Genomic DNA, 13,782 nt, shown 5'->3' with positions numbered 1-13,782 from the left:
GCATTGCAGAGGGCATAGCAGCACACACGCTGAAGATGACAGATCAACAGCTACACAGTTGTCATGAAATCACCGCGGTCTGGCAACCGAAAGAACATCTGCAGCTAATGACTGAAATTGTCTTCCAGAAAGCAAAGAGTCCAAACTGTTTTTAAAAAGCAGCGTGACATGCTTACGTATGAGGTAGAAAGGGATAACTACTGGAGACAAAAATATCAAACTTGTGGTAGGATTTCTTGGGCATCCAACTTGCTAGTATCTCTAAGGGGGGAGTGAAGGGCTTACCTTATTAGCTGGGCTCTGGCTGATCCTGGCAGAGTGAGTGCGAGTGCACACGTAGGGAAGGTGCCAGACAGAATTCTCTCATTGCGTTTCCATTCTGTGATTACTTTATTTTTAAAGAGATTTCCAAGGGTCTTTGTCTGTTCTTTGACTCCTAACATGGACCAGAGCACATCAAACTGAGTCATCTAAAACAACTCCCATACTTGGGACTGGGGGAGCTTTTCTTCTAGCACATACAGATTACCTTGGTCCTCTGAAGCACTGGGCAAAATTACTTCACAGGATCACTTGCAAGTTCTGTTCACAACTACCGTTTCTGCAATATCGAAAGTACTGGGAATAGCCTCTTCCTCCAGCACATCACAGTGGCAGCTTTTGGACTTTAACTATGGGTAGAAATTTGGAAGAAACTATTGCTGTGAGACTGCTGTAAATGCAGAGAATGCTGTAACCCATGGTGAACAGGGACACTCGGCTTAGTCGTCCTGTGGACCTCTGTGGATGTAAGACTGACTGAGCAGTTGCTTGTTCTCCTGGCACATGAGTCAATGTTCCTGCTGGGCAGTAAAGCAGCAGCAGCTCCTGCCAGCTTGGACGAAGATGACCCAACTTTCATCTTCACCAGCTCAGCTGCCATGAAGCAACCAATACTGGTTGCTAAACCCACATCTCTTGAATGCAATGCCCAAAGGGATAGCAAAATTTTGACCCCAGTATTATTACATCTGCAGTTTAGTGCATTGCTCCACAGTGTGGACAATCAACCCCTTGAAGAACATCACCACAGAGGGTTCATTGTGTTTGGTTTGGGTCTCAAAGATTCAGGACATGCCAGCACAGCATTACTCTAAGGACGTGAACGCTGGGCAGTCAAAGCTTCGCTGCCGAAGTCAGAGTACTAATCAGATTTGAGAGGGAAACCCAACACAAACCTTCCCAGAAAGCTTCTATTTACTGTATGGAAATAGCACCATGGACAAGCAGCTCCTGGACTCCACCCCAGGTGCTGTGAGAGCAGCACAGTGCCCTGGCACAAGGCAGGGTCCATCTCAGACCTTTGGCAGCTCAGCGATGAAGCAGGTTCCCTGCTGCAAGTTCAGTTACAGGCTCCCATTCAAGTCAGTTGTGACTGCAACCTGTCTATATTAAAGCAAATGACCAGCCCCAGAAACATTGCATGTCTTCACTGAAATAAACCCCGCATTCACACATTCTTCATTTACAGTTTATTTTTGTAGGGCAGGAAAAAAACCAGCCATACTGACAAATCAGACTTGGAATTTCCAGTTCAACTCACAGAAGATCCCAAATCATGTCCCTGATGGGGAAACCAACTGAGCCCTCCCATGCGAGTCCACAGACACACGTGGGCCACAGTTCCCACCACTCCTGTCTCAACCTTTGTCACTTCCATGCTTGCGGAGAAGATCCTTCTCTCATTTGGTCAGCTGTGGTCTTCATCAGCAGGATCAGCAGGGATGAAGCCATGGGAACAGGCCAGAGAGCAAATTCTTGTTCTCAGCCCTGAGGATATCTAGCACTGATGCACAGTGGCAAAGCTTAACCTGTAGGAAGCATATTTGGCCATGACTGGCATAACCAGCTCTGCAGATAAGCTCTAGGATGTTACTCCAACTCTTCTCAAAAAGAAATAAATTAATAGAAACATGTTTTAAAATAGATTTTGCATTTCCAGGAGAACTCTGGCAAGCTCGTTCAGATACTCAACAACGTGTGCCCCCAGTGCAGCAGCAACTCAACTGCCAAGCTGCTGCCTAAAGCAGCACATCTCCAAACCTTTACATCCAACCCCTTCTTCTTCCAATGGAAGTCCGAGCTCGTTCACAACTCCTCTGCATAAACTTGCATGCATACTTGTACCATACAGTCACACTTCCTAGTTACAACAGTTGGGCTACATCAGATCAGAAAGGAGAGAGCTGACCTCTACTTTTCCACAAACCAGTAAGGAAACCAGCTTTAAAAGCAGACATCCAAACACCCCAATTTCCACAGTCTGACTGTTCCCACTACCCCAAGGCAAAAAGTACCTTGAAGAAAGGATTGAACTCGCATGTCTATCCTTGGCTCTGGGCCGCCAGTCTTGGCCAGCCCTACGTGAAGCAGTTCTGATCATCCTCTCCCTTCCTACCCTATGTCCATCCACATTTCTGAGTGGGACAGGAAGAAAGAAGAGGACATCAAAGGTAGGGCGAGGTTTCCAGTGTTTGGCATGAAACCAGGTCCTGAACTGACACTGTTCAGGAGGGGAACTGGTCTTTACAAGAAAACTCAGACATGGTCCCATCACTCCCCAGAAGGGATTTCCAAATGCAATGCTTTTATCTTAGTCCATAACCCCTCCCAGGTCAAAGCAACACAGCCATGTGTTTTTAAAGGAAACTGTTTTATCTCTGTCCACGAACCTCTTCAAAGTACAAACACTTTGCTCTCTGGTCCAACAGCAAAGTGATGGCTAATTCAGTTCAGAGAACCACTTCCAGAGAATTAGGTCCAAAGCAAACCATAAAACCCTTTTGGTCCACAGAAAAAAATAAGCCTAGAAAAAAACTGATAGAAGGACTGACTCCCTTTTGGCTCAGCTCTGCCTGCTCCCAACAGCTGTCCTCCTTACACCACAGGGCATCTCCTGAAGCACCTCAGAAAGATCAGATAAATTATTCAAGACACATACTAATTCCTGGCGTTTGGACTCTTTGTTTGCTCCAGGATCAGCTCGAGCCGTCTGCTTCCTGGAGGGCTTGCTCTGCCTCCAGTAAAGGGCAAACACAAAGGCTTCGATTTGCAGAAGAGGAAATCAATTTAGCAGCTAATAAATACGCAATTTGTGCAATATACATACCCTCCATCTCCCTTGATGCTCATACAGAAGTTAATGGGCTGTACCCAGCTAAGCACAAAGTTATTGCACGCGTTCACATGAATGGCAGTTTAGCTCGTTTGAGAGCAGAACCGGGAGGGAGACAGGTAGCAGATGCTTGGCAACACCATGTTGTATTTCCTCACAAGCAGCAATAGCAGAGATCCCTCCACAGAGGCTACAGCCTGAGGAGTCAAGGTCACACATTTTGGAAGATGCTCTGCAGCATCACATGACAGTCCTGATGCAAATCCAGACTAACGATATCTCACACACCCTGTGCAGGGTCCATACAGGCATGGAGCAGGCATCCAACCGGCAGAGAGCTCCACAAGGACCTTTGCTTACAAATAGTTTGGTCTCCTCAAAAATTCACAGACTTGGCACACAGGAACTTAAATAAACCTATGACATCTGCTAAAAGCCATGCTTGCACCTTTCCACCTAACCATGGGGAGACGCAAACACGCTGCAGCTGCACAAACTGCAGAACTTATCTTGAAGCAACAGCCACCTAAGTAGACCAAGAAATGCACATCATGGGTATCTTCAAGATCTAAAGCCTCCCCTCAAACAAAAGGAATCCCAATAAGATTGCAGATGCCCATAGGAGACAGCTTAACCTCACTTAAAATAAAGCAGAGTGAAAAGTTTAAAACTGAAGTCAGCAATGCAGCCTATCCAGAAGTCTCCTGAATGCAGGCCGACACAAAGCTTTGTTGCCACAGCTGAGGCACACTCAGACACTGAAGCAGTTTTCAATTCTCCCCTCCCCCTTTATTGTCATTTCCAAATGCATTCAGCTGCTAAAGTTTATCTGCCTTCTTTTACATCCTTTGGTTTAAAATTAATCCCTTCCATCCTCTGGGTGCTTCGAGTTTACCATATTAAATCACATGAATTAGTTCAAGTCTGTCCCACTGCAAATCTCCCTGCAGTCTATCCTTCCCTTCAACTGCAAGAAGTGCCTCAAAAAAACCACCAATCCAGTCAGGCACAGTTACTAAGAGGTGAAAACACTGGGATTAAAGGCAGGCAGGAAGCTAATTAGCTCCAACATGGTGCTCTTCTAACTCATAAGGTTATTGTACACCAGAGCGCCGATTTTGTACACTTGCGGCTTGCCAGCACAACGCAACTGTGGAAATCTGCTTGATCCCTGACAAGCAAACATGCACACACACACAAAAAAAAAAAAACAAACAACCCAACACAGAAAAATAGGAGCCAGTTGAACTAATTGAGCCTACCATCCACACCAACGATGCACCCAGGAAAGACACTGGCTGGGGAGGCCACACGAATTATTTTGGCAGAGGTGCAGCCTGGCAGCAGAGAGGCTCCTCAGTGAGTCAGAAGCATGAGGCTGTCCCACAGACAGCACAGCACACACCTCTGCCCCGCCAGCAACGCGAGCTATGAGGGCTGCCTGGCCTTAAGACGACACTTACGTAGTGTCAGCACCCAAGAGGAGCTTGCAAGGGGACCTGCTTCCTAATGCGAGCAACTGACTTCGGCTTAGATTAGTTTAGTGGGCATGGGATTTAGGATAAGCCTACGCCCAGTGTGCCGTACAGGCACGGTTTGACAAGTGATGGAGCCAAGCCACCATGCTCCCTGACTGCCTCTGGGAAGGTGAGTGTCCTACCTCCTGCCACCCCCAGCAGCATCATCCTACCCCCTCATTGGCATTGCAGCTCGGGGAGCTCTGCCCCCTCCAAGGGGAAGGCTAGCTCCTGAGCTGGGACCGGTCACAGGGTGAAGGGACCAACACGGCCTCAACAAGGGAGATGCCTACAAGGTGAACAGATAGAGGGGCTGTATATGTTAAAGGTATATATGTGTTAGAGGTATATCCGTACTAGCACTTGCAGTCAATACAAAGCTTGTAACACAGGAATACCCCTTCAAGAGGCTGCCACACGTGGTGCCACCTGCAGTGGCAGTTTTCCAGGCATCTTACATACAGTTATACAAGTCCCCTAGCAAATCTCAGCAAGAGATTTGTAACAGGGATAACTTGTCCAACAACTCAGCAATGGTACAAGGAGGTAGGGTGGGGATAGAAAACAGGGTGCAGAGTCACAGCAAAAATAACTTTGTCTTGTTCAGACAACCAGAAGAACCCTGAGTAAAAACTGAAGAGGGCTTCAAGGCTGCACAAATCCTTCCTGCAATCCCACCCCAGGAGAACAAGATGAAAGACACCCTCCCTGCAATTTCATGCTTTATGGACAATGACTTAACCCCTAGGCACCTTCAGAATAACTTAGAGCCCTTTCTCATTGATTTTGATAATCAAATATTTTGATATTTTAACAGTCACCCTAAACATCCAAGTCAGTTGCCTACTGAGAGGGGTGAGCCTCACAGCTTTTGTTTCAGATACCCTCCAAACAGAACTGCTATCATCACCAAAGAGTGGCATGTGCATATGGAGGGGTAACTAACATGCATTAGCTATTCCACTGTCAAAGCCTAGCAGAGACGCAGTATTCAAGTTATGTGCGAGTTGAACCAAAGAAACACAGGTGAAGCATCTCTCACTAGGGATTCACCATGAGTTAACTACCACACATTAATTAATCCAGCCATAGCAACACACCTTTTTAAAAGGAAGAAATTTTTCAGTGCTCAACAAGCACTGCACTATCATTTTCTCACTGCTCACACATTCCTTCTGCAATCAAACAATTCTGCAACATAAAAAGAAATCTAAGGATCTAGAAGACAAACAAAAGCCCTTCGCAGGGAATGCCAGCAGACTTGAATAACACAGTGCAGGATTCGCATTACTGAAGACACTGGCCAAGCAAGCAGCACAGTGACTGCACAGGGAGATTGCTGGAGGAGGGCTCCTCCGCCAGCAACCAATAACCAGAAACCAACCAAACCGATATTAAAAAACCCACCAGCTTAAAAATGCAGTAACTACTGGACCAATTGACTTAAAGACACAGAATCTCCTGAACTGGTGTCTTTACAGGGACTGGGTTTCTCATTGTAGAAGAGATGTTACAGCCCAACCATAAATGACCAGGATCAGCACAGGAATCTCCTAAACATTTGTTCATCCCTCCAAAGCAGGAGGCCAGACTGTACAATAATAATAATAATAATCCATCCTGACCAGAATATCCATGGAAGAGCCCACGCCCCAAGGTGACAACCCCTGAACCATGATGAAAAGGTTCAACTGCCAAAATCAGGCATGTTTTCTCCACCCTGCTGCTGCAGCGCAGCAATTCCCACCTCCCTGAGCTAGATGCTGTTCCCTCAGCATGCAGCAGAAGGGCAACAAAAACATACACATCTAAGCAGGCATTGATAGCTTTGGTGAATACAATGCAGTCCATTTTAAATAAGGTACATGAGATCTGGGAACATAACCAGCACCTTTTGAAAGCTGGTCCAGATCAGTGCACTCCAGCCTTTGAGAGGATGCCAGAAGCATCACATCCATTCAGAGATTTTTGTACCTTCTTTATAAACATCACTTCAGTGAAAGTTGGATGGACATCTGCTGCTGGTTCCTGCACTACAGGGCAGAGTGCTACATAAACACCCTGTGCAGCTTCTTTCTCTCAGGCAGTTTTTCTTTCTAGCCTCCACTGGCGACATACAGCAGCTATTCCTCCCATTGGAAAGTAGGCCCCCATTTTTTCTTTCAACTCACATAAAATCTTATCAAACCTAAATCCAACAGAAGACATCTGACTTCAAAAGCAGCAATCACATCCCAGCTGTATGATCCTAACAAGGTGTTCATGTTTGTTTGATAGATGCAGAGCTTGATGTGGTTGCACAAGACTCCTGTAAGTAATGCTTCACTACATACACACCGGGACTGTGAATAAATTTAATTTAGGGGACTCCTCAACAAAATCAAGTTTGGAAAGCATGCTTTTTTTTTTTTTTTTTTTTTTTGCTTCCTTACAAAACTCATCTTTCTCTTGCTGGATGGCCCTTGTTTTGACAGGCAACAGTGTGATTTCCACTCCTGCTGGCTCCATTAAAATCAACATAAAATAACTGAAAAAGCCTCCCAGCGCCTGATGAGACTAACTAGTATTTTGGGGCTGCCCCTTTACCAGGAAAACAGACATATTAAGAATGTCAGTTGATTACAAGTAAACCAAAATGGAAAGCTGAAATGCAAAAACACATGCTTCCATATAAATACAGTCCTACACACGCAGGTGTACACTAAAACTTAAACACAAAGCAGACATGGTCAGCCATATCCTGGCAGAGATACCGTACAGGAATAAACTGGTAGGCACAAATGAACTGAAATACATGGGTTTGCTCACCGCACAACTATCTTTACCTTCCATAATAAATGCAAATGCGTCCAAGTAGACATACACCCATCAATCTGACAAATCTGCCAGTGTCAGCTTGCACCAGCGGTGTACATTAACACACACCGGTTTTATAATTCCAATGTGAGCAAGAATAAGTACAACCACCTTCTGATTTTATTCAATCAGTTCCCACCTGCCAAAGATACAACTCACTTTGCCTACATTAGAATAAGAACAGGCAATTAATACACAGTGACAGAGAACGCTTATTTTACTACCTACTGAGGACAAGGATTCATTCTCCCAGTCCCCCCTGTTTTCTTATCTCGTTCTTTTCTGTCTTCCTTGTTTTCTAATCCACATCACACATTTCATTTTACGTGGCCATTCATACACTGCTTCATACCTCATCAGCTGCTCGCTTGCTGCTCCCTTTGCTTCACCCTTCCCTCCACCTCCCAACTGTCTTCTTGTTCCCCAAATTCCCCTCTTTGAGGTTCCCTAAGCAGATTGCCATGTTTACTGGGGCTCCTCTTACCTCTCTAAGCAGAGGGGCATAATGGAGGGAGAAAGTAAGTCCACCTGCCAGCCTTTTGACAGTGCCCACATTGTGCCCCAGCAGATCCAACATCTCAACATCGAAGGCATCAGCACCTCATTCCTCTCCTCCTGCCAGGCCTGGCTCCAGGAGCACTTTCAGCAGTGGGGAGAAGAGCTGCTCCAGTCACTCCTTGCACTCAAAGGCAGCAACACAAAGTGGAGGAAGATACAGAAGTCATGGCATCTCTTACCGAATTCCCATACTGAGGATCGTACCAGTCACAGTGATGCCCTCAAATGGTTTCAAGTAATATTCTGCTTTTGACAGCTGTCGTGGTTTAACCCCAGCCAGCAATTAAGCACTACGCAGCCACTCGCTCAGTAACTTGAAGGCTCTAGTAGACCCCAGTGCACAGCGTACCCTAATGCCATCAAGTTATAAAGGGGCAGAACCCATCTGTATAGGCACTGCAGCCACTCCAGCCCCTGCGACAAGCACTGCCACTGAACCAGAGAACCAACCCACGCCAGTATCAGTTGCCCCCACACAGAAGAAGAAATATACAAAAAAATCAGTTCACTTAGTGAGCAATGACGATTAACCAGGGTCATCATGAGAACAGGAAGAAGAGGCAGAACCAGAGGTAATCACCCAATCCCTATCCCTGAATGAGCTGCAGGACATGTGAAAAGATTTCAGCCATCATCCAGGTGAGCACATTATCACCTGGCTGCTCCAATGCTGGGACAATGGGGCAAGCTGTCTGAAGTAACTATGACTACCCCAAAGACACAGCACAGATTACACACTGTCGCCAAATTCATCTGACCACAGTGACTGGCAAAGTCCTTCACAGTGTTCACCAATTAAGTCATCTGCCAAACATGAACAATTCTTGACCTCTCAAAAAGCCTCTCAGAAGCTCTTTTCCGCCAGGCAGAGAAAGGTACAGGGCAGAGCTTCCTTGTACATAGGCAGAAACCCATCTCCCAACTCCAATATGTCACTGATGTCCTGAATGGCATCCAAGGGCGAGAGTGGGTCTCTAGACAGTCTCTTGATGCACTCAGATACCCCTTGGCAACCTCCCTGCCCAGGTTCCTTGCCTCATATCCACAGACAATTCTCTAACCAGCTATGGACTTTCTCTGATTTTTGCTAAAAACAGAGAGGTTATGGCTGGAGTGGGGTAGAGAGGGCAAAAGCCTCAGTGGGGGAGCAGGCAGGACCATGCATGTGAAGGTAACTGAGAATCCCAAATTCCAGCTGAACGGGTCAGGAATTCCCACCCAACACACCTGAACCATCACGTACACTCTGAAAAGACATATACAGTATGTATGCTTTGCTTTTGAAAGACACCAGAGCATACCAAGCAGCAAGTACTTCGAGAAGTCCCAGTTGCCTCCAGTCTTCCTGAATGCTGAACACAGGAACTGAATCTGTACCAGCCAGTTTTAAGCAGTTCCAGCTCTTGCTTGGCACTGGAGGTAGGACGAGTGACTCCACAGGTTGCAATCAGAATCAAAATTCTTCCTGTGCCTTAGAATTAATTACATTTCTAGATTTCACACCACCATTCTTCAAGTGACAATTTTCTACATAATGTCAGCAGTAAAGACTATAACTAATTTTGGCCATGAGAGAAATGCAAAATTGCTCCAATTACAGTTTGAGTGTTGTTTTTTCTTAAATCACTGTCAAAGTGGGATATCCTACTTCCCACAGAATCTCTGTTTTCTCTGCAAAACATCCAGGACACTAAATACGCAGGACTGCTTCTGGACTTTTAACTTTACACATAACTAAGGAGGACAACAATTCTTCACACCAGCAGTCACCAGCATCCAGACAGACTTCAGTTTGCACACAACTAACAAAAATTTCAAAAATTATGAAATAGGATGTGTTTTCAGTACTTAGAATTCCAGTTCTCCTTTGTCTCTGAGCCGTCAACTGTGCCTTGAACATGGCACCATCAACTGCACTGGCCAGGGGGACCCTTTGGGAAAAAATGAAGCTCCCAAGTTCATGGGCATGAACAGCTGATGCATTTAGCCAGGAGAAGATATGAGCATGAAGCTGGGGCATGCAGAACACTAAGCATGAGGAGACCTGAAGGAACCCCCTGCTTGATCGCAAGGCTTGAGGGCCATGGCTGCACAGTAAGCCCAGCATGAGGACAGCTAGGTGTCCCTTTGTCTCAGTATTGTCACCCGGAGGGGCTTTAGCCTGTGTGCAACAAAAACGCTGTAGGATATCAAATTAAAAACAAAACAGAGTGGCCTGTAGAGACCTTCTGGATCTGCTGCCCTAGCTCCAGACACCAACATGATGGGCCTCAATTTCCACGAAGGCTTCTCCCCTGTACCATCACCCCCACCTTCTCCCTACCCCCAGCACCTGCCAAACTCCCTGACAGCAGATACCCCTTACAAAACCGTCAGCCCTCATACCGAAACAGAAAACCCCTGCAAGAGGCTGTCACCTCAGGCCAGCTTGCCCAAGCACGTGTCCTCTGGGCATGGTCTCCAAAAGCAATGGATCGCTGTCCGGAGGAGCACTGCCATGGCCAGAGTTGTCCCACCCTCTCCCACTCCCACCACCTCCTTCGCAGCAGCAGTTGCACAAGCTGGGTCAGAGAGTATTTCCAGCTGAAAATTAACTGAGCAAAACTTTTTTTTTTTTTTAAAATATAATTACTTGTTTCCAGCTTAATAACTTCCCTGCCCCACCTCACCATACCGTTTAAGCCAATTAAATCAACACTGACGCAGTCCTACCTACTTTTCTCCCCACCCAGCAATACATTCCCACACCTCCCTTGCACCAGTACTTGCCCAACCCCACCATGAGCAAACGCTGGGCACCCGAACTATGGAAAATTGGCCAATTTTTGGTGGGTTTGCTTTGCTAAAGCTCAGCTTACCTTGGCATCAGCAGGGAGCCAGCGAGAGCGGAACATGTGCCGGGGGCAAGGCCACCGTGCACCTCTGAGAGCAGTCAGACCTGCCCTGGCAGACTGCAGACCACCTGCAGACACGTCCAGATCCTTCCCATCCCACCCGCAGACTCCCTCGGCTTTGCACAGGCGGTCACACAGCAGCAGAGGGATCCCAGCCTGGGATGGAGTTTCTTGCTGGTTCCAGGAACCTGCCTTCACCATCGCTGCCACAGCAACCTGCTCCTCCAGAGTCCACACAGGATCCTACACTCAGCTCCTCCCAGGACACAACACTCATCTGTTACCTTAACAAAAAACACCCTAACACCAGCTTTCACCACAAGCACTTGCATATTATCAAACTGGCCCTGTTGTCCTGAATTCATATTTAAATAGCCACTTTAAAACAACTACAACAGAAACAACTGCCCTTCCTCCACCTGGAAAAAGGATGCAGATGCTACATCATCACAAGCTTACATGGCATCACAGGTTCTGGAGTAAGGGTGCAAAACCAACTCTCAGCCCTGAAGATACACAGGATTCAGGGGAATGATGCATAAATATGAAAAACAGGGGTCAGGTGGAAATACAAGGGGCAACACAGAGAGTTATAACTGCACTGCAACAAGGCTATTTCTTCTTTTATCACAACCACTTTGGTGTATCACAGACAAGGTTTTCATCCATGCATTTAATTTACAAGTTTTGGGATTCTGGTTTTTGAAAGGTGTTGTAAACATGGATAATACCACCCTCCCAGGGCCCAACAGGTACACACCCCTTCATCTAGCAAGCACAAGACCTTCACACAGCAGAAGCTGCCAAGAGCAAAAATTCACCTTTTTATTCCAAATATACCACTTTAGTTTGTACCATCAGTTCTCTGCCCAAACAGGTCCCCACCAGTCTCAGTGCAGTCTGTCCTAGCAGGACCGAACACAGACTATAGCAAACAATCATGACAAACATTATTTGCTGAGAGCGCTTGCACCTCTCACTGAGAGCGCGACCTTTCCTTCTTCTATTAAAAAAATAAAAGAGTTCCCAAAACAGGGCAAACAGCTTCTTTAGTATTACCACCTCTGTATTAAATTAATAAAAAAATAAACCAGTACTGCGTCACCTCAGCCTAATGAAGCCTAAAACGCTGCTCAAGCAGCGAGTATTTTTCAGTGGTCTAACTTCAAAGGAAAAACTCGAAATGTGTTTGCTGCGGCTCTTCTGAAAAATAAATATCCACTGTTTTTGCAAGACTCAACCACCAACAAGTGCAGGCGGGAACCCTGGCAACATGACCCTGCTGTAACACTGTAAATTTCCACCCGAATGAAACAAAACCGAACCAGAAGTTCACCGCTGAACTGTTCTTACTTCAACGTCTGCCCTGAGAACGGCACTTCAACGCACGCAGAGGGACGAGGACGACGGCGCACCGAGGCAGGGCGCCGAGCAGAGCCGGGGCTGCACCGGCTCCGGGCCCGGCCATCCAGCCGCAGGCCGCCGCGCTCAGAAGCGCTGGCCCGGCCGCCTGCCCGCTCCCCCCCCCCGGCCGGGGCCGCGTCCCGGGCAGCACCGCGAGGCTCCCAAAGAGGGGACAGGCCGCCCCCGACGCCCTTTCCCTCCGGCTGGGCCCCCCCCCGCAGCCGCCTCCGGGCTGCTGCTGCCCGCGGCCTGCGCGGGTCACCCCGGAGAGACCGCAAAATCGTCCCCGGCCGGGAGAAGCCGGAGCCGCGTCCCGCCGGCCTTTGTCCCGCTCCGCGGCTCCCTCCTGCCGCCCGGGGCGGCGCGGCCCCCGCCGCGGGCAGAGCTCCGGGGCGGGCTCCGCTCCCCTCGGCGTGCCCCGGCGCAGCGCCGCGGCGGCGGGCAGGGCCGCCCTTCCTCCCGGGGAGCCCGCCGGGCGCGGCGGGAGGCGGCAGCCGCGGGGAGCGGCGGGGCAGGCCGGGAGCGGGGCCTGCCGGGGCCGGGCTCAGGCCCCCGCCGGCCCCCCCGGCGAACCGGGACCGCGCCGAGGGGCCGCGGCGCGTGTTTCCCGCGGGCAGCGCCCCGGCCCCGGCGGGGTCCCCAGAGCCGCGGCCCGCCCGCGCCCGGGGCCCGGCGCGGGGGCCACCGGGCAGCTGGCGCCGCCAGCCACCCCCCCCCCCCCTCCCTCCCTCCCCTGCTCGGGGGTCCGCCCTCGGGAGCGTCCGCCCGGCGGCGCCGCCGCTGCGCTCGGCCCGGGCAGGGCGAGACCCGCGGCGGGCACCGCGCTCCCGGGGCCCGGCCCGGCCCGGCCCGCCGAGGCCTAGCGCGGGGCGCGCCGCCCGGCCCGGAAGCGGCGGCGGCCCGGCCGCGGCCTAGCGCGGGGCTGCTTACCCTGCATGCTGCTGGCGGCGGCGTGCGCCTGCGGGCCGCCCGGGCCCGGCCCGCTCCCGCCGCCGGCGCCGGAGCCGCTGCTGGGGCTGGGAGTCGCCATTGTGTGCGCGGAGAGGGAGCAGCGCGGCGGCTGCAATGCAGCAGGGACCCTCCCAGGCAGGACACCTAGAGCCCCGCCGCCGTATAGCAGCCGCCGCCGCCGCAGCCGCCCCGTCCGCCCCCGGGCTGGGGCCGCCGCTTAACCCCTCCCAGGCGGGGCGCCCGCAGCCCCGGCGCCCTGCGGCAGCCGCTGCGGCGGGGCGGGCGCGGGCGCTGCCTCCCGCGGGGAGGGGGGGAGCCCCCGGGGCCGCTGCTCGCCCGGGCCCCCCGCCGGCCCCCGCTGCGCTCCCTGCCCCGGGAGCCGCGCGTCCCCGGCGCCTCCGTCGCCAGCCCGCCGCCGGCAGACCCGCTCCGCTCCCGCTGCCTCAGG

At 50.2% G+C, this 13,782-nt stretch overlaps 1 protein-coding gene across 3 annotated transcripts in view; it reads right to left on the bottom strand.

Annotated features, from left to right (window-relative positions):
• Positions 1-13,606, bottom strand: part of MAP2K4 (mitogen-activated protein kinase kinase 4) — a 108,008-nt gene extending 94,402 nt beyond the window's left edge. Inside the window, exon 1 of one of the 3 annotated variants that reach the window (XM_030013726.2) lies at positions 13,314-13,606. In XM_030013726.2, the coding sequence (XP_029869586.1) occupies positions 13,314-13,413 (100 nt within the window). In that variant the 5' untranslated portion in view covers positions 13,414-13,606. The remainder of the gene's footprint in view (positions 1-13,313) is intronic. The other 2 variants (XM_030013727.2, XM_030013728.2) reach the window with 2 other exon arrangements.
• Between the last annotated feature and the right edge of the window lie 176 nt (positions 13,607-13,782).

The sequence above is a fragment of the Aquila chrysaetos genome, chromosome 5 (assembly GCF_900496995.4).
Source record: "Aquila chrysaetos chrysaetos chromosome 5, bAquChr1.4, whole genome shotgun sequence".
NCBI lineage: Eukaryota > Metazoa > Chordata > Aves > Accipitriformes > Accipitridae > Aquila > Aquila chrysaetos.
This window is presented reverse-complemented; position numbering and strand designations above follow the sequence as displayed.